This window comes from Gekko japonicus, unplaced genomic scaffold, assembly GCF_001447785.1.
Source record: "Gekko japonicus isolate JY-2015 unplaced genomic scaffold, Gekko_japonicus_V1.1 scaffold1697, whole genome shotgun sequence".
In the NCBI taxonomy this organism is placed as follows: Eukaryota; Metazoa; Chordata; class Lepidosauria; order Squamata; family Gekkonidae; genus Gekko; species Gekko japonicus.
This window is the reverse complement of record NW_015165293.1, coordinates 86,685-107,391: the sequence shown is the minus strand read 5'-3', so window position 1 is coordinate 107,391 and position 20,707 is coordinate 86,685. Positions and strand designations below refer to the sequence as shown.

Below are 20,707 nucleotides of genomic sequence, written 5' to 3'. Positions count from 1 at the left end.
TGTGTTAAACTGTCATTCCTGATTGCAGAGGGAGACCGGGTTAACCTGCTAGGGTTAGATTGGTTTGAGCCATTGGGCATCGGTATTTCTGGGATTAACAGGATGTCTGAAAATAAATGGGGCATGCTGTACGACCTGTTCCCTGATGTATTTGCCGAAGGGTTGGGAAGGTACAAGGGCCCCCCGGTTGCGTTTGACTTAGATCCGTCAGTCAAACCTATTAGGTTGAAGTATCGGAAAGTACCTGTGTCTCTCAAACATAAGGTGGAAAAAGAGATTGACAAACTAGTTGAGCAAGGGGTTTTAGAGCCAGTACCATACAGCAAATGGGAGACCCCGATCGTAACCCCTGTCAAATCAGATGGGTCCATACGACTATGCGCCGATTACAAATGTACGATTAACAAGGCGCTGCAGCAACATTCGTACCCGGTCCCGGTAATAAGCCACATTTTGGCTTCCCTGGGGGGTGGCAAGATTTTCGCCAAATTTGACCTGGCCCAGGCATACCAGCAGTTGCCTGTCACCCCGGAGGCTGCCGAGGCCCAAACAATTGTAACCCACCAAGGGGCTTTTAAAGTGAACAGGCTGCAATTCGGGGTCAACGTAGCACCTGGGATTTTTCAGGGCCTCATGGAACGTCTACTAAGGGGGGTACCTGGCACAGTGCCCTATTTTGACGACGTGCTGATTGCGGGCGGGTCTGAACAGGAACTACTGGACCGGGTTAAAGAGGTCCTCAGGCGTTTTCAAAATGCCGGCCTCAGAGTTAAGCGCTCAAAATGCACGCTCGGGGTGGAAAGTGTGGACTTCCTGGGGTTTCGCATTGACGCAGAGGGAGTCCACCCCACGGATGAGAAGGTATCTGCAATCCAAAACGCCCCCAGGCCGGTGAGTAAGAAGGAGCTCCAATCCTTTTTAGGACTCCTGAATTTTTATCATGCGTTTTTACCGCATAAGGCATCAGTGGCGGCCCCTTTGCACGCGCTTTTGCACAAGGAGGCAAAATGGAAGTGGGGGCAGGCCGAGGAAAAGGCTTTTGTGGGAGTCAAGGAGCTGCTGACATCTAATGCCGTACTCACGCATTATGATGAACACAAGCTCCTGGTGTTAGCTGCTGACGCTTCACCGTTTGGAGTAGGCGCAGTTTTAAGCCATCTGATGCCTGATGGGAGCGAAGCGCCTATCGCTTTTTATTCTAGATCACTATCTGCGGCAGAGCGGAACTATGCCCAGATAGACAAGGAGGGTCTGGCGTTGGTAGCGGCTGTCAAAAAGTTCCATGATTTTATTTTTGGCAGACGATTTTTGCTGGTCACTGACCACAAGCCGCTACTGGGGATTTTTGCGCCCGATAAGCAATTGCCAAACATCATGTCCCCACGCATGCTTAGATGGGCGATATTTTTGCAGGCTTATGATTTTGACTTAGAGCACCGGCCTGGGAAAGCGATTGGGCATGCGGATGCCCTCAGCCGGTGCCCGGTGCCGGACATTGGCGCAGACCCTGCCCCCGCCTGTGAGGTCTTGGCAATTGAGGAGCTTCCTCGACCCCCGGTATCATCCAGGGACATTGCAGCACACACGGCCAAGGATAGCGTGCTGTCCCGAGTATTAAACTGGGTTTGGAGGGGGTGGCCGGTTGGAAGCGTTGAACCGGAGTTCGGCCCTTACAAAAGCCGTCAAAATGAACTATCCATTTCTAAGGGCTGTGTATTATGGGGGAACAGGGTGGTGGTTCCTGACAAACTCAGGACGAGAGTGTTAGAGTCGCTGCACGAGGGTCACCCCGGTATGGTACACACCAAAGCGTTGGCCAGAGGGTATGTCTGGTGGCCGGGGCTGGACAAAGAGATCGAAGAATGGGTACGAGGGTGTCCCAAATGCCAGCAAGTCAGACCCGATCCCCCACAAGCTACACCCCAAGGCTGGGAGTCATCTGGTAAACCCTGGGCCAGATTGCATATAGATTTTGCTGGCCCTCTCCAAGGGCAAATGTTCCTAATTGTGGTGGACGCTATGTCCAAATGGCTGGAGGTCGTGCATATGAAATCGACCACATCACTTGCTGTGATCCATGCGCTCCGCCGACTTTTTGCCACCCACGGGTTGCCTGACGTCATCGTCAGTGACAACGGGCCTCAATTTGTGTCTGAGGAATTTAGGCTCTTCCTCACGAGTAATGGCATACGCCAAATGACTTCGGCCCCTTTCCATCCGGCATCTAATGGCCAAGCCGAACGGATGGTCAGGACGGCCAAAGAGGCCCTGGGTAAAATGGACGAAGGGGACTGGAGCCAGAGGCTGGGCTCCTTTCTTTTGCTGCAGCACACCACCCCCTGTAGTGCTACAGGCCGTAGTCCGGCCGAATTGTTAATGGGGCGGAGACTCACGACCCGTTTGAACCGTATGCACCCAGACTTATCAGAAGATCAGTCCGAGCGTACCACTGCGCAACCGAAGGTGCGCATGTTTGAAAAAGGGGACAAGGTTTTCGCACGAAATTATGCAAACGGGCACTTGTGGCTTCCTGGGGTTATATCCGACTCTGTGGGTACTCGAATGTATGTGGTGCAGTTAGCTGACGGTCGAATATGGCGGCGCCACATAGATCAGTTAAGGAGACGTTGGGCTAGGGACAGCGCTGACTCTCCGACGGCTGAATCCCCTGATGTCGAGTGGACACCCCCAGAGCAGGCGGTGAGTACCGAAAGGCCCGGTACTGTCCCCGAGTCAGGGCAGAACCCTGTGTGCGGGGCTGAAATCCCAGTCGAGTCTGTGCCTGAACCAAGCTGTAGTGAACCCCACTCTGACCCACAACCTTGTATGCCCATGGAGCCTGCACCGCTCCGCAGGTCCCAGCGTTCGCGGCAAATGCCGACTTATCTGAAGGACTATGAGTGTAATTAATGTTGGAATAACTGATGTACAATGGTTTGACCTAACTGTATGTAAATAATAAACAAGGGTATGTTGTCTTAACTTAGGGGGGAGGAATTGTAATGTATTGAAACGTTTACATGAATCACCTCATAGGACTCCCATGTTAAGCTTCGAGCCAAACCAGGGCTCCACTGAACGAACTTCCTATTGGTCGCTCTGCAACAGCGACCAATCAGAACTGTGCCTTGTCCCTGCGAGGGAAAGACTTCCATTGGCTCTTAAACTAGCAATCTCATTGGTTGTTATTTGTAAATAGGCGTGGCTACATTAGCCCGGTTATGTTTAAAAGGAGCATAGCTCCCACTGTTTGCTGTTCTGGTTTCTTACTGAGTTGAGTGCTTGTTCGTTACTTCCAATAAAGCTGAATCACTTGCTGAATCACTCTAAGAGTCCTTTGTTAGCGCGATCTAACAGGGAACGTCTTCCACTGACTGCCCACATAAACAGATACCGTATTTTTCGCTCCATAAGACGCACTTTTTCTCAAAAAAAAAAGGGGGGAAAGTGTGTGCATCTTATGGAGCGAAGTGCGCTGAGTGTGTGCAGGCGGGTGTGTGTGTGTGTGTGTGGAAAGCTCCCGGCTCCCTCCTCCTCAGCGCGGCCTTCCAACTCTACGCTTCTGCGTCTAGGCTGGCTGGGCAAGAGAATTAAGTCGGTGCCGAGCCGGCAGACCAATTCCTCATCGGACAACTCACTTATTTTCAGCGTTTTGTCCTTGTTTTGTCAGTTCAGGTTCCAGTTTTTACTGGATTTGGGCAGACTCCGCTGATCAGGTTTCTCCGGTCTTAAAAAACGCACCCGATTGGGACTGGAGTCTCTGTTGTGGGGAGGGGGAAGGGAAAGGAGTTTGTAAGCTGCTCTGAGACTACTTTGGAAAGTGAAGGGCGGGATAGAAATCCAATCTCCTCCTGCAGTGTGTGTGTGTGTGCGCCCGCGCATGCTGAGTGTGTGCAGGGGGGGTGGAAAGCTCCCGGCTCCCTCCTCCTCCCTCCTCCTCCACAGCGCGGCCCTCGACATTCTGCTGCGCTGTCGGGGGAGGCGGCTATGGCCCCTTCCAACTCTACGCTTCTGCGTCTGGGCTGGCTGGGCAAGAGAATTAAGTCGGTGCCGAGCCGGCAGACCAATTCCTCATCGGACAACTCAGGTATTTTCAGCGTTTTGTCCTTGTTTTGTCAGTTCAGGCTCCAGTTTTTACTGGATTTGGGCAGACTCCGCTGATCAGGTTCCTCCGGTCTTCGTGGCCTTTTAAAAAATGCACCCGATTGGGACTGGAGTCTCTGTTGTGGGGAAGGGAGGAGGGGAGGAAGGAGGAGGGGAAGGGAAAGGAGTTTGTAAGCCGCTCTGAGACTCCTTTGGACAGTGAAGGGCGGGGTAGAAATCCAATCTCCTCCTCCTCCTCTTCTTCTGTCGATTCCAGCTTCTGCACTTCAAAGATTTTTTTAAAAAACCTGCAGTTGCTTCTACAGCATCATTTGGACTGTCAGAAAGGCTGTTCTGTGGAGACATTCTTTTTTTAAAAAAATTCCACATTGCTAATGTGTTCAGGGCCCCCTATGAGGTTTGTGTGTGTGTGTGTGTGTGTGTGTGTGTGTGTGTTTGCCACCCAATTGATTTTTCTGGAACACAAGGCCTCCTTTAAAAAGAAAAGGCCTTTCAGTGTAGTAGGATGCCACTTAATCACCGGAGTGCCAAAAATAAACACATTTGCATCAAAAGCGTTAGGTGGCGGGTGCAGATCCCTGAGCCCGGGCTTATTTTCAGCTGGGTGTCTCCGTTGCAAAAATGTCCTCATTCAGTAGCCCTTTGGAGGTGTCTGCATGCGGGGGGGGGGGGCATATTGTGAAAGCATCATTGCTGCACATGGAGCTGCCTTATACTGAATCATACCCTCAGTCCATCAAGGTCAGTATTGTCCACTCAGACTGGCAGCGGCTTGCCAGGGTCTCAGACAGAGGTCTTTCACATCACCTACCTTTAACTGGAGATGCCGGGTCCCATCACCTACTGCCTGGTTCTTTTAGCTGGAGATGCCGGGGATTGGACCTGGGACCTTCTGCATGCCAAGCAGAGTCTCTTCCACTGAGCCACGGCCCCTCCCCATAGTTCTCCAGGGTCTCAGTCTGAGGTCTTTCCCATCACCTACTGCCTGGTTCTTTTAGCTGGAGATGCCGGGGATTGGACCTGGGACCTTCTGCATGCCAAGCAGAGGCTCTGCCACTGAGCCATGGCCCCTCCCCATAGTTCTCCAGGGTCTCAGTCTGAGGTCTTTCCCATCACCTACTGCATGCCAAGCAGAGGCTCTGCCACTGAGCCACGGCCCCTCTCCATGGCTCTCCAGGGTCTCAGGCGGAGGCCTTTCCCATCACCTACTGCCTGGTCCTTTTATCTGGAGATGTCGGGGATCCAGCTTAGAAAAGATTTTTCCTTTGGCTGCTTCTGCTAATAAGTCCTTGATCAATGGCATGGGATAGGCATTAGTTGACGACACTGCATTTAAGCCCCTGTAATCTGTGCAGAGTCTCAGCCCCCCATCCTTTTTCTTCCGGAACAATACCAGTTCCTCTGGTTCAGAATATTTTTTCCCCTGTTTTCCTCCTTTAAAAACTAGGTGCGTCTTGTGGTCAGGTGCGTCTTATGGAGTGAAAAATACGGTACGTTTGGTCTACTGGGGTTTTCTTATAGTGACCAGCTAGGTAAGGGATCTCCTGAGATTATACGAGGTTATGTTGTTTAAGTAAGAGGCTCGAAGTGAAGGTTAGAAGTCACCTTTGTGAACTTTGATGCTGAGAACTTATGCAGTCCACCTATTTAAATAATCATCGTTTGCTGTTGCAGAGATTAACAAATGCATACATTTGTATGTGTCCTTGTTAAATGGAGTAATAAATTAAAATGCAGACAGCAAGGGAAGAGTAACTAGCTTGGGATGAGGTAAATGAAGTACAAATGATGCTCTACTTTTGCACCAGTGCTTCTCTTTTATGCAGGGATATTGAGTAGATTTGCTCAATTCATTCAGACTAGTACCGTGTGCAGTGCTACAGCTGTTCCTGCATGAATGCCAAGATGTTTATAGTGCAGGTTCAGATACTTCAAGCAGCATTAGATTCAGAGCATAAAGCAAATATTCTTATCTTTCCATTATGGGTACTGACCGTTGCTTATCTTCCTGAGAGAGTAGCTGGGGAGCCAAACCTACCTTTCTTATGTCTCACATTTTCTATAGAAAATCGACATCTACTTAGTTTTAATTTTTTTTTCTGTATTCTCTTGGAAGTAACATTGCAAATGTTGAAGGTTCTCCTTTTGGAAACACATTTCCTTTACCTAAACGAATCATGTTTTTTAAATTACCTGATTTATGTGACTTTATGGCAAACAGTATCGTATGTGGTTGTACTAAGTGTTGCTGCGTTCTCATTGACTTTTTGTCTTTCAATTCTTCAGGTCCTTTCTCATAACTTGTGTACCTTGCTGAATGTTCCACATGACCCAGTAGCCCTGGAAGAGCATTTTAGGGATGATGATGAAGGGCCTGTTTCCAATCAGGGTTATATGCCTTATTTAAACAGATTCATCTTGGAGAAGGTACACCTTATCATTTACAGATATATATATATATATATATGCTGTGGTTAGTTAAAATTATATGGTAATTGTAGGCCAAGAAGAAATTATATGTGTCTGGAAGGAGGGAGCAGAATGGTGCGCGCAGCCCGAGCTTTGGCTGCTGTTTCTCTTGAAGCCGTTGTCCGTTTCAGGGACAAGTTGCTTCTCGATTCTAGAATGTAAGCATGGACTTCATTGACGAATCAGGGGGTGATGCTGGTAAACAAGAAGGTACGAATTAAGTTCTTCAGTGTACAAAGCAGTCCTTAAAATGGAGTCCTGCTGCTGCACACATGGACGGAAGGATTTCCACCTGCAGAAGCATGCCTTCCTTGCCTCCTCCTCCTGCCGCATCCTGAAGTGTCCCCAGAAATGCAGCTCTGGGGGATGGAGGACTCCCAGGAATAGCTGGGGGGGGGGAGGTCAAGACATTTTCTGTGAGAGAGGGGAATTGTTAAAAATTGCCTTCTCCCTTGTGCAGGTGGAAATTCTAGTTATAATCCAAACCAGAGCAGGAACCCATTAGCATAATAGGCCACACCCAACAGCAGAAACTCATTAGCCTATTAGGCCACACCCCTGATGGTGCGGCTTATTAGCATACGGAGGTTTTGGCTGTAGTGGGCGTGGCCAACTCTGGAGCCAGCCAAAACTCTGTTCCTGTGCGTTCCTGCCCAAAAATAGCCCTGATCCAACCTATGAATTTATTGCAGGCCTAGAAAAAAGGGTCAGAGACAGGCAGCAACTGCCTTGTAGTCTGATGTTGAAACTTGCAATTACTAATTTGATACTTAAAGAGAAAATGAATATCTTTCTACAAACCCTACTCCCCCCCCCCTCCAATATGCACAGCACAGTTTGGGAAGTGAGGTACAAATGGATTAGTTACCCTCTACTGACACGGAAACTTATTTTTCTCAGAAAAGCTACAGATTATGAGGGGGAAAGCCCAACAACAGCATACTTCCTTGTTCTGTAACATAAATTACAGTTGACTGCAGCAAAGGTTTTAGAAGATCAGGTTTGCGTGCTTCATTTAATTTTATCTGTGTTGTTTGACTAATGTCTGGCTGTTGTGAAGCACAGTGGTGAACTTGATGAGTACAGCCAGTTTGGAGGCCTTAGCTACCTTTGATTTCCTATCTTAGATGTCAAGAGAAGAGAAGTGATAGCGTCACTTCACACCTCCTCCCCTTCTCCCACACACATAGTGTCAGCTGATAATACTGTCTCTCAGGCAGTGAACATCATGGGAAATAAATGGGTTTCCCCCTTGCTAAAAGGTTATTGAAGGTATAAAGTTGCCACCTGGGGTTGCCAAGTCCCCCCGGTGGGCGGGGATTCCCCCGCCGAAAGGGCCCTCAGTCCGCCAGTCTGGATCCGGCTGGCAGGGGGACCCCCACCCCCAAAGTGGCCAGATCAGGCCGATGTGCCCAGCGCGATGACGTCGCCCGGAAGTGACGTAATCAAGCTGGGCACGTTGCAGGGCGATGCTCTAGCAATTGCCCTGAAAACTTGATGGTACCATAGAGTTTTCAGGGCGATTGCTAGAGCGTTGCCCTGCGACATGCCCAGTGTGATGACGCCACTTCTGGGCGACGTAATTGTGGAGCGCGTGTGCGAAACTCCAAGACTGGGACCATGTCCCCCCCTGCTATTGCAGGTAAGAGACTTGGCAACCCTATTGCCACCTTTTTAGCCAGGTCACTGTTCCATTTAGCTCAGTATTTTCTGCTTTGCTGCCTGAGATCCTATAGTTAAAAATTAGTTGTGATTGCCAGGGACTAATTCTGGGACATTCTGTGTACGAAGAATATACTCCACTACCAAGCTATGTCCTCTCCCCATCAATTTTTCTTCTCAAGTCTCAGGAGAAAATCTTTCGCAGCCTTGCTAATGATGCCCTCTTATTAACTAGAGATGCTGAGGATGAACCTGCAACCTTCTACATGCAAGGCACGTGTGCTCCTTCACCATGTCCTCTCCTCATTGATTAGTGTGCACAGACCTCTTTCTGTACATGAGCTACTTGGTGCCTTGGGCACTTGTCTGTTAGTGGGACTGCTTGCATGCCAGTAATTTTAATCCCTTTGTGGGTTAACATTTTAATTATTTTCATTGCATTGAGTGGACAGGAGTCAGCATTTCTCAAACACTGAAAGGGGACCATTTGTATAACAGATTTAAGTAACAAAGGCCCTGGTCACACGGGCCGGATATTGGGGGGGGAGGCGTGGCTAATTGCCTCGGTGCAGTTTGATCCGCGATTACGTGATCAGACGCGCCGGCGGCACACCACGGGTCCTTCCCTCGGCGCCAGCGGGTAAACGAGGGACCGGAGGGGAATGCCGCGCACTGGTGCAATCACACCATGGGCGTCTGGAGGCAGCTGTGGCAAACGTTTACTAGTACCTTGGAGGTACTAGTTTTTTTAACACGCATTGTCGGCGGCAAGCCATGGGTGCGCTCCACTTCCCAGATGTTGGGGTTTGATCACGCCCGGATAATCCGCTCACCATCCGTGCCTCTCCCGTGGCAACTTTGCCGTGTGACTGGGGCCCTTGACTTAGAGATATTTTTTATTGCTGCTTGTTTTGGTTCAAGACTAGAAACTTTTCCTGCCAGTGTTCAATGCATTGTTTTATTTTCAATCTGGGAGTAATTTATGAAAAGGGCACGAGTTGTTTTCCTGTGAGTAATAGTGACAATCTGTGCAAGAAAACAATGCGCTCTTGGCTCAACAGGAAATCTCTTATCCTGCTTCATTTCTTCTATGTAAATCTCATTGCCCAAACCGGTCAAGCTTTTGAAATAGTTCCTCTTGTGCTCCTGATTGCAAATGAATTATTTATCTAGCACAGAGGGAGAGTGAGTTGCCCTACCACAGAGTCTACATTGATGAACGGAAAGAGCATGGAAACATGCCCAGGCTGGCAGCTTGGCTAAGGAAACGAAGAGCTGCAAGCTTCTCCTTCAATGAAGAATGGATTTTGTATTGCTAATACCCTTAATTAAAAATAAGTTGTCATACATCAAAAACTGTCCTAAAGTCTCGTGGTTTTATTACTGTTTGAAGGACCATGCACAAGACTGAGTTAGAGACTTTCCAGAAATGAATACAGCCTGGTACTGGGAGCGCAAGGGGATATAGCAGCAGTGGGATGTAGCAAGGGATGCAGATTATCAGCAACTTTGCACAGCTTGCTTTTTATACTTGAAGGATCATTCTCCTGCAGGCATAATGAAGTCAGGGAGGGCTGTGTATGAAACCTGAAAGGTCAGCCTTTGCAGGTACTTTTTTCAGCCATTTGTGTTGAACACAGAGCAGTGCTGAACTGGCTACATGCATGGTTTATTACCTTCTTCTTGTAGTCTTAAAGCTCTAGTAGCATTTTAAGTTTAGAAGTGAGTGATTGCTGTGAGCAGGGCTATTTTGGGGCAGGAACGCACAGGAACGGAGTTCTGGCTGGCTCCCAAGTTGGCCACACCCAGCAGGAACTCATTAGCAGAACAGGCCACACCCAGCAGTAGAAACTCATTAGAATTGGCTACATTAGGGATGTGTGGTCTAACATGCAAAGGAGTTCCTGCAACAAAAAAGCCCTGGTTTTGACAACAAACAAGGGAAACAGAATAAGAAGCAAAAGGTGGGCGTGGCTGGATGACCACACTTCTGGTAACATGGGGGTGTGGCCTAATAGGCTAATGAGCTGTGCTGTCAGGGGTGTGGCCTAATATGCTAATGAGTTTCTGCTCTTGGGTGTGGCCTATTATGCTAATGAGTTCCTGCTGGACTTTTTCTACCAAAAAAGCCCTGGCTGTGAGGTTTGTCACTCAAGTGCTCACAAAGCAGCAATTGTTACTTACAGTGGGGTGAGGAGATGAGTGTCAAAGGTGTAGGGTCTTGGTGCTACAACTTGGAATATCTTCTCTAGGGAGGCCTGTTAAGTGCACTGACTCTTTCGCTTTAGGTTTCTTGTGAAAACTGTTCTGTCTCTACAGATTTATCCCTGCTGCTTTTACCAGTATTTCATATTGTGTGTCTTTTAGCTGCCTAAATTGTTTTTCTTTGTCTAGGTTCAGGGAAACTTTGACAAAGTTGAATTTAATAAAATGTGTTGGACTCTGTGTGCAAAGAAGAACCTCCCAAAGAGTACTTTGCTTCTTACTGATGATGATGCTTTTAAAGTGTGGGTCATCTTCAATTTCCTGTCTGAGGACAAATATCCACTAACGATTGTACCTGAGGAGGTAAGCAGTTGAAGTTTTGAGCATCCAAAGATTCTTCTTCTAGCCTTGTCTAGAATGCCTGTATTTTTCCTGTCTTTTACTTTCTTTTTAAGTTGGCTGTGGAAGTAATCCTCACTAGCCATAGTGTTGGGGCCCTTGCAGCTCTGTTGACAAGTAGAGGCAGTGATCCAGCACAGTAGTTAAGGTCATGTAAGGCGGTGTGAAATAGCCTGGAAGGGGTCCCCCCCCCCCCTTTGAATACCTGGCCTTGTGTCCCATTCACAATCTGAATTGAGTTTTAAAAGCAGTTTGTCAGGCTACATGGAGCTGCTTTTCTAGCAAGAACAACTTCCTTGGGTGTGTGATACTCATTTCATGGCTCTTCAGTTCCTGGTCATTGTATACACCTGAGTGAGTTAAAAGTTTTAGTTTGTTGCAGTAAAAACAGGAAGGAGTCTTGTGGTACTTTAAAGGCTGTTTGAATCATAAGCTTTTGAAGGCTAGAACCTGTAACAGAAGAGAAGATAATATCCCTTGCAGCAATACATTATCTGGTGTACGAGATGAGAGACAGTTTAAGGTGGGGGTGTCGAACTCATGAGGGCCGGATCTGACACTCCGTCATGCGGCAACCCGGGTCTCGAACTGCTGAACTACAGACCTTCCACAGCCTGCAGTTCAGCGGCTTAACCACTTGAGCCACCGCAGCTCCAGGACATTTTATTAAATCCATTTCAACTATCAAGAGTATTTCATGTCTTTCACTGTATGAATTCAGCAGTATGCTCAAATTGTGTATTTATGTTATGGTAAATTCTAAAATGTTGAGCAGTAATTCATATGATTTTAGGAGGGCCAGTGGGAAACATAAGAAATAGTTGTGTCCTAAGACTTGTTTTCAGCATTTGCATCTGGCAGAGGTGGCAGTGGGGCAGTCCGTTGGCCCTCGCACTTAATGGTAAAAATAATTTTTAAAAATTCTGACCTTTCACTTTGAGCTTCTTAAAAGTATTCACCAGCAGATATCAGTATTTTCCCATACCTCTTGTTTTTGTTTGTGGGTCTGATACTTACTTTGCCAACTAAACAATAAGGACATTGGGTCATTTGTGCACAGTAAGACAGTGTGGACCTGGAAGCATTGGTGCCCTAAGGCTGAAGCTAGCTTTCAAATAATTTTATAATTATAAATTTATGATTTTATAAACAGGGCACGGATGTTGCACAAGCATTCTTGAAGGAGCATTTTGGATAGTTGATTAGAATCCTAATACAGGAATGAGCCTGATGGTTGTTTGCTTAATGTGCATGTTATCTGTCTCCCTACAGATTGAATACCTGCTTAAAAAGCTTGCAGAAGCTATGGGATCAGGGTGGCACCAAGAACAGTTTGAACATTATAAGATCAGCCTGGATGCCAATCGGGAAGGCCTTTCTGCCTGGGAATTGATTGAGCTCATTGGAAGTGGTCAGTTTAGTAAAGGGATGGATAGACAAACAGTATCTATGGCAATTAATGAAGTCTTCAATGAACTTATATTAGATGTATTGAAACAGGTATGAGTCTCCTACATGGCTGCTGAAGATTCTAACATAAATACAGTTGTTTGTGCGTAGGACTGTATCTTATCTGTTTTGCTTAAAAATACCTTCAGAATTCTGTACAAAGGCAAATACATTTATACTAAGATAAGCTGAATTCTGCAACCTCCCAATATATAGATTTTCTGAATTGAAAAGCTTTTCTGATATCCTAATGGATTTGTATTTGATTTATATTTAGTAAACAAAACTGAATCATGCAATGTGAATGTTATATGCTGTATGAATATCTCAAAAGTGCTTCCTATAGCCAAAAGTAAAAGGTAAAGGTAAAAGTTCCCTTGCTCGAAAGCCAGTCGAATCCGACCCTGGGGTTGCGGTGCTCATCTCCGTTTCAAAGCCGAAGAGCCAGCGCTGTCCGAAGACGTTTCCGTGGTCATGTGGCCGGCATGACTAAACACCAAGGCGCACGGAACGCCGTTACCTTCCCACTGAAGTGGTACCTATTTATCTACTTGCAATTTCTTGCTTTCGAACCGCTAGTTGAACTGAAATACTTGATTAGGGAAAAGTTCAATAAAGGGCAGTCAGCATGGTATCAGAGTGGATTTGTGTGTGCCTTTGGTGCTTATATATGGCTACAGCACACATACCTAGCACATATGCTTCCTAGGGATTGTTTCCCCCTCCCCCAATAAATTGCAACTTTGAAATTGCCCCATTGGACTGGTATAGAAGGTAGAAGCCAAAACCTTCCTGTCCCACGTTATCTTTTTGTTCGTGATTGTGCTCCTGCAATTCACTCCTGTGATAGTGACCCAGTGCAGATGTTGCATTCCAGTCTTCTAGTCCAAGTCAAGGCACAACTGCTTTTTTAGTTGCATATCTGTTCCCTCCTCTATTTTCTTTTTTTTTTTTAACAAACTTTTTATTTTTGGATATAACAACACATTAAACATTACATCTTTTCATTTAACATATATCCTTTTCTCTTTTCTCCTCCCCCCCTCCCCGTAGCTTTCCCATTTTTTGTCCCACTGTCATTATACATTTTTTCTTTCACATTTTCAAGTAAGAATTCCACACACTTTTTTCTCAGTATTTTCAAATACCAATTCCAGGTAACAATTTTTCCCCATTTCCGACCTTATCTATTATCATTCCCACTCTTAATAACTATCAAAGCAAAGTAAATTATTTTTAACATCCCGGTTTTTCTCAATATACTCCTTAAAATCTGTCCATTCTTCAAAAAATTCTTCATTCTCTTTATTATTGAGCTTCTCCTCCTCTATTTTCTCATTGCATCACAGTTTGCTGTGATATTGGAATTGGGAAAATTATGGTTAGTGCTAATATTGGACAGAAAGTTGGAGAACTGATTTCTTCTCGTTGGCATGGATTTTACATATTGCGGGGGGCATTTGGGGGGGGGGGTCGCGGGGGACGCCATCCCCCCAGGTGAGGTGCGGGAGGGCGGGGCCTGGAGCTCCCTTCTGGTGCCCGCTGGAGGTCGCCGCCGGCTGAGGGGAGGACACACTTCCGGTGATGTCAGGGGGTGTGGCATATGCTAATGAGTTATGCTAATGAGTCCCCCTAGCTCTTTTTCTACGAAATGACCCCTGCATATTGCAGATATGTGCAGTATACAGTGATAGAGGAGTCACTTGTAGAAATTGCCTCTTTTTCATCACTGACTTCTTTCTGTTTAATGTGAGACTGTTTCGGATGAAAAAAATATTTATTTTGTTAGAAACGATGTTGAATTGTACGAAAGCTCCGTCTGTGAACAATGTTTGGTCTCTCTGGCTTTCACACATGCAGCGTCATTTGAATTGCAGTCCTGTGTGAGCTCCCCTTGGGCTTGCCAGAAAAAACAAAGGTCTTGTTTCAGGTGAGAGAAAACATCACAGAAATGCTGTTCCGTCACTTGATGACTAGCTAGACAAGTAATTCTTTTAATAGGGAAGAATGAAACCTGATACGAATTGAAAAACTCATGTTCTTTTCGGCCATTATACAGTTGTCTCTGCTTGCAGCATTGGCACCCCTAAGTCATATATATACAGGAAGAGAAGAACTTTATTTTGCAGATGATTATTTTACAAAAGAGGTTTACCTTTAACCAAGGGTTTTGTTGCTGTTGTTGTTGTTTTTAAAAAGAGGTGCCGGAACGATCGAGAGGGAAACGAAGTTTTCAGTCTGTATACTGAAAACTCATGGACTTTTAAACATTTTAAAAATAATTTTGTCAAAGAGTTTCCGGAACTCCGTTCCAGCACATTCCTCCAGAAAACCCCCCCCCTGCCTTTAACTGGTGTGTAATATAGTGATGATCTTTAATATATGGAATGATCAAAAAATTAGGCAACTGGCAAGTTCTGCAGAATTTCCTATGACTCTCATTGGGTGATGCATACATTCTACAAAGAGTATGCAGTGCTTCTTAAAGTCTACAGCTGCTCAGTTACAACTGGAGGAAGCAGATTTTATTATGACTAGGAACATGCATCTCTGTGGCAGATAAAGAGGAAGCAAAAGTCTTCTCAGGCCCAGGTGCACAAGCGAGGGAGCCTGTTTAAGCAGTGGTTAACTGTACCGTGATCAGAATTGTTAAGCTTTGCTGCACAGTTAACCATTAATAATCAGATGATACATGGGCATTTCCAGAGGGAAATTTAGTTTGTGTGTCATTGAGATGAAATGCCCTTTGGTTAATTCACATGAGAGAGGCCCTTCTAGCAATAAGGTAGAACTGCAGTGTTGGATAGAATCTAGTGGACATCCAAATTCTACTCCTGCTCAAAGATGCAAGATAGGCTGTGCCTAAAGCATCATTCCTAAATCCCAATCCTATGTTTCATAGGTTTATTTATTTATTTTAAAATGTTTATTAATTGCCTTTCTATCTTATGGAACTCAAGGCGTCATATGATGTAAGCAAAACAGTAACCATAAAAATACATAAAAACCACAATTTAAAATCAAAGTTTAAGACAGGCAATAAATAGAAAAACTAAATGCAGCTCTAAATAAAAGCAGTTTCTTCAGTGGCAGTGTTTAGTCTAGCCAGGAAGCTTATTATGTTGTGAATAGAGAGAATGGAATAGACTGGATGGGTGTGGGTTTACTTCCAGAATAAACGAATTGGTCCAGACTTGAAATTCTTCTGCCCAACAGCAAAGGATGCATTGTCAAAGATGGCTATTTGTGTTTTTTTCACAATCCTTGTGTTCCAGATACATAAATTTCCTATGTACATAGTTTTTATGTTTGAGGCTCAGTCTGTACTTGAATATAATGTAATTCAAGTTTACCATTAGTAGCCCATGATGAATAACAGTGGCTTTTCTCGAGCAGGTGAATAACAGAGCAAAGGTGGTGATGATTGGCTATGTCTACAGTAAAGCTTTTTGATGCCAGGGGCTCCAGCCTGAAAGTGCCGTGATGCTGTTGTGCTCTTTCTGTACTTCTGCTGCTTTGCAACAAAAAAATAAAAATAAAAATAAGAAGAGCACCAAAAAGAATCAGCTCCGAGGCAGAAAGACTGACATTCTGCCACTATTAGTTTAAGAAAACTGTTTTAGTCCTGCATTTCCTGGAGTTCATATGTCAGGTTTCAAAGAAGAAAAGCAAACATCTGTCCGAATGCTTCTACTGGTTCTTCAGTTGGATATTAACTGGAAAGGGTTAGCTTCTTAAGGCAAAACATTCCCCTCTCTCACCGACTTGATTGGCTAAGCTTTAAGTGTCTTGTGGACTCAATGTCTTCTCTGATCCCCCTTGGAAACAAGAATTTGAGGGTTACCATCTTAAGAAACAGAAATAATTATTTACTTGCTAAAAGCAATAGTGAGTATGGAGAAGTGAGTATCTAGTTCTGATGAAACTAATAATGTAGCTGCAAAACAGATTAGTTACGAAATGTGAAATGTTGAATATAAATGCACCCCAACCGAAAGAAGGATCACTGTACTTTATAGACAGTTTCAAAAAAATTTTTCAATATAACGAAGGGGCTCTTTTTGTAGCAGGAACTTTTTTGCATGTTAGGCCACACACCCCTAATGTAGCCAATCCTCCAAGAGCTTACAGAGCTCTTCTTACAGGGGCTACTGTAAGCTCTTGGAGGATTGGCTACATTAGGGGTGTGTCGCTTAATATGCAAAGGAGTTCTTGCTACAAAAAGAGCCCTGAAGGGGGAGAAACATTTTCTGTCTTTTATACTTTGTTATATATAATCATCTTTGATACATACAATTATGTTATGCAACCCTTTTTCCTTTCTGTATTTCCTTTGTCGTATCTCTTTGTTTTCTTAAACAAAAGTAATCTAGTGGTAGTGTTGCTAAGGAGCAGGAGGTTAAGGGCAAGCAATAAGAGTATTAATGAAGCACTGGATACGAATAGTGAATAAGGGTTCTTCTTAATATCATTTTAGAAAACGTCAATCATGAGTTTGTATAAATAATCAAATGGCCTATGTTTAAACTTTCATTTTTCTTTCTCTGTGCAATATTATTCTGAATAGCTTAACCCAAACTGGATATACCAAGTAGGTAGGTACTCTTGTCTTTTTAAATGTACAACAGACCAGTTTCAACATTTGCATTCATTATTTGTATCCAGTTGAGGCATGAGCAAGGTAGTGCCAAATTCTTACATGCTGTTTAAAAAATAAAACGATAGAGAAAAGAAGAAAATGTACTCTTCTTGGCATTTTCCCTTTCTAATAATGTGGATGATTCTGTGAAGTTGTTCATATATCTGGGTATTGTCTTGGTGGTTGGGTGACATCTACACAGTTTGCTTGTTGAGTTTCTTTGGCTCCTGTGGACTATACACTCTGAACTGAACTGATTCTAGTTATGTGTCCACTTACATGGCAATAAGGAGACCATAGCATAGTGAGAATGGGCTGTAGTGTCTATGTGACACAGTTTTTGTATGCACTTTTGCATCTCTTTTCTTCTACCTTGCAATCTTTTTCTGAGCTTTCAAAATTGACTATATAATTTAAAACCATAAATGTTGTGTGTTGGACATTCCTAATCAGATGTGCCCAAAGAGTTGTATTGCTGGTGTTTTGTTTTTCCAGTGGATGATGGTTGGCTCTGTAGAACCGAGTGACTATAATACCTTAAGAAAAGTTCAACTGTTTGGACCTGTAGTTTTATTTTGAGGTTGATGCCAGCTGGAGAAGTCGTGCCATAAAATGAAAAGTTGTGTGAAAGCCATATATCTGTTCTCAACCTTTCATTACATATTTGATTTCTTCAAGTTTAGTACAAAACCATGTCTCTTCATGTTCACAAGGTTGTTAACCTAATTAATGTTTTGCCATTTTATTATTTCCAAATTGCATGGGTTATAAATGTCTTCTTTTATACCAAGGAAATTCTAAAACTCCCACACCGGGAGGGAAAATGGAATGACCTTGATGATTTTTCATCTTTTGTGACTTTTCATCTGTTTTAGTCTAAACGCTTATAAAGATGTTAAAGAGCCTGATCCCTGTTCATTGAAATAAATTGAAACACTTTTCATTAACTGTACTTGGATTTGTACTTCAAACTGGAAGCCAGAAATTCTAATGTTAATGTAAATGTAAATGGAAAGGCCTTCAATTGAATCGTTTTATATTTCACAGGGCTATATGTGGAAAAAGGGCCATAGAAGGAAAAACTGGACGGAACGATGGTTTTTGTTAAAACCCAATGTTATTTCATACTATGTGAGTGAAGATTTAAAAGACAAGAGAGGAGACATTGTTCTGGATGACAGCTGTAGCGTAGAGGTAAAATAACAGTGGAACTCTGAAGCAGTAACTGGAATGTTTTCCTAGAGGACAGACAACAGAGAGTACTCCTTCAAAGGAAATAATTGTTTCAACCTATAGGATTATTCCTGTGTTTGTAATCCTCATTAAAAACATAATATAAAATTAGCACTGTGTTCTTATATCCTAATATAGAGAACCATGTGCACGCAGAGAGGATGCAAGATCTCTTGCTTATGCGGGCTGCTCCAGTAATCCCAGTGGAATTTGTAGCACAAAGAAAATGAGCATGCTTTCTCCATGACATCTGTGTGCACACTGTTATTCCAGTGCTTGAAAAAGAAAATGAGTTGGATAGAATGGGTCCTTTTGTGAGTGTTATGTGAAAAGCTGGATTTTTGCATTGCATCAGATTTCTATTAAAAGCAGTTTTGCATAAATTATAAGTTTACAGTAATAAGAACATAACACACTTAAAAAGCAGTTTGTAAAGTGCTCGGTTGATGAAACTATTAAACTAGAGAGAATCCATGATAAGGTAAAATTGGTTATTTTTATGCTTAGAGGAGGCTCCCAGGTAGTAAACGTAGATAAATTGAGAATGGTGTGCATCTGTTTAAAGGTGCTGCTGCTAAAACCCCAAGTTCTTGCCAATCACAATGCTGTTGTTCAGTCAGCAGTAAGTTGCTAGAGTCTGCTTATCTCCACTTCTTATCTTTCTCAGCAGCAGTATTCAGTAGCTAACATTCTTTGCCATATTAGCCTGCCGAGAAAATGTCAATGAGAGAGTGTAAAAGCGCCATTGACCTTGGTTATTGCTCTCAGTAAAACTCCCATCAAGTTCATATCTTTGATTTGAAAACATGTCTTAAGTATCCCAAACCAGAAGAAAGCATTACAATAATAGCTATAAATATATTATCATCCTTTGGAACCCAGTTTTCACCTCTGCCCAGGTTGTGCCTAGAGTAGGTAGCCTTGTCACTCCATTCTAGTTACCCTGTTGTCCTTAGCAGATGTATAATCCCTTTCATTTTTATGAATCAAAGATGCTGAGTAATTTAGGAATAAACAAGTAGTATTGGTAAAGTTGGAGCCTGGGGTTCTCCCAGGATTACAACAGATCTGCAGACGACGGGTATTCCCCTGGAGTAAATGACAGCTTTGCAGGGTGGACTCTACAGCATCACATGCCTCCTAAGCTTTCTCCCCAGCGTCTGCCCCCAAATTTTCAGGTGTTTCCCAGCCTGGAGTTGGTAACCATAAGTACTGGTTGTGTTAAGTAGGGATGGGCATGAGCCAGGAAAATGGAGGCTCATCCTGGTTCGGGGTTTGTGAGGACCCACGAACAAGGATGAACCTCCTCCCCGGCTTTGCAAACCAGTTCAGGTTTGTGAGATTCGTGGATCTTCCTTCCCTCATTTCTGTTGGGGGCAGCTCCTCAAGGCCAGCAGAATGGAAGGGTTTTTTTTTGAGATTTTCCAAAAGCCATTTAAAGGGAACCAAGGTTTGCGAACCATGAACCAGGCCTGGTTTGTGATGAATTTCAGTTTGTAATTCGGTTTGTGCCCATCCCTAGTGTTAACCATATGTCCCTTCAAATATTCTTTGTGGGACTGAAGGTGTTCCTGTGTTATGCTCAGTCCTTGCAATCCTATATCCTTTATCTTCAGCCTTCATATTTGTCTCCTGATTTCCATATTGCTCATGACAGTGACTATAGGAGTGGTGCAGCTTCTACTGCAGAGTTTAAGCTCTTGACATAAGAGGGTCCAGTGTGAAAAAAAATCACTTCCTTTTTGAAAAACACTCACTACAATACCAGTGCATATTGGCACTGAGGTATGGATATGATCTATTATTCTAAGATATGTCTCTGAACAGATAATGTGGAGATCCCAGCATCTGTACCAGGAAATGAAAAAGAGTTTGAAATGTTGAAGTTTTTATTATTAGCTTGTTTGGGGGAATCACCTTATCAGTTAGTGGCTTTAGAGGGGGATGGTGGCGGGGAGATATATATATATATATATATATATATATATTCTTTGTGTGTTGTGCTTTTCTTCATTCCATATTCACATTTGTTGATTTTGAAATACCAAAAGTAACATCTTTGCCAATGTCTCCATCAGTGCTGTGTATTACTGTTTTAATAGGATACTCATTTTCTGTTTTTAGGCCTTGCCTGACAAAGATGGAAAGAAATGTCTCTTCCTTATAAAAAATTTAGAGAAATGTTTTGAAATTAGTGCTTCTGATAAGAAGAAGAAGCAGGAGTGGATTCAAGGTAAGGTTAAAATTTCACTTTGTGAAGCTGCTTCCCACACAGGGACTTTTTCCCCACATGGGGAGAGGGAAGCACCCCCAATTAAAGGGAACGCCCACATGATGTTGTGCTCATTTAGAGCATGACTTGTGGGCTTTCTGAGGCTTTTTGTTTTGAACCAGGTAAAAAATAAGCTAAACTCTGTTTTCAGAATGTCACGGGGCAGCTTGCCTCCTTTCTTTCTTTCTTTCTTTCTTTCTTTCTTTCTTTCTTTCTTTCTTTCTTTCTTTCTTTCTTTCTTTCTTTCTTTCTTTCTTTCTTTCTTTCTTCTCCCC

General features: G+C 43.9%; 1 protein-coding gene across 1 annotated transcript in view; it reads left to right on the top strand.

Moving 5' to 3' along the window:
* Positions 1–20,707, top strand: part of SWAP70 (SWAP switching B-cell complex 70kDa subunit) — a 53,650-nt gene that overhangs the window by 11,445 nt on the left and 21,498 nt on the right. The window contains exons 2-6 of the mRNA XM_015410365.1: positions 6,391–6,531; positions 10,630–10,803; positions 12,112–12,339; positions 17,975–18,121; positions 20,285–20,393. Coding sequence (XP_015265851.1) covers positions 6,391–6,531; positions 10,630–10,803; positions 12,112–12,339; positions 17,975–18,121; positions 20,285–20,393 — 799 coding nt within the window. The remainder of the gene's footprint in view (positions 1–6,390; positions 6,532–10,629; positions 10,804–12,111; positions 12,340–17,974; positions 18,122–20,284; positions 20,394–20,707) is intronic.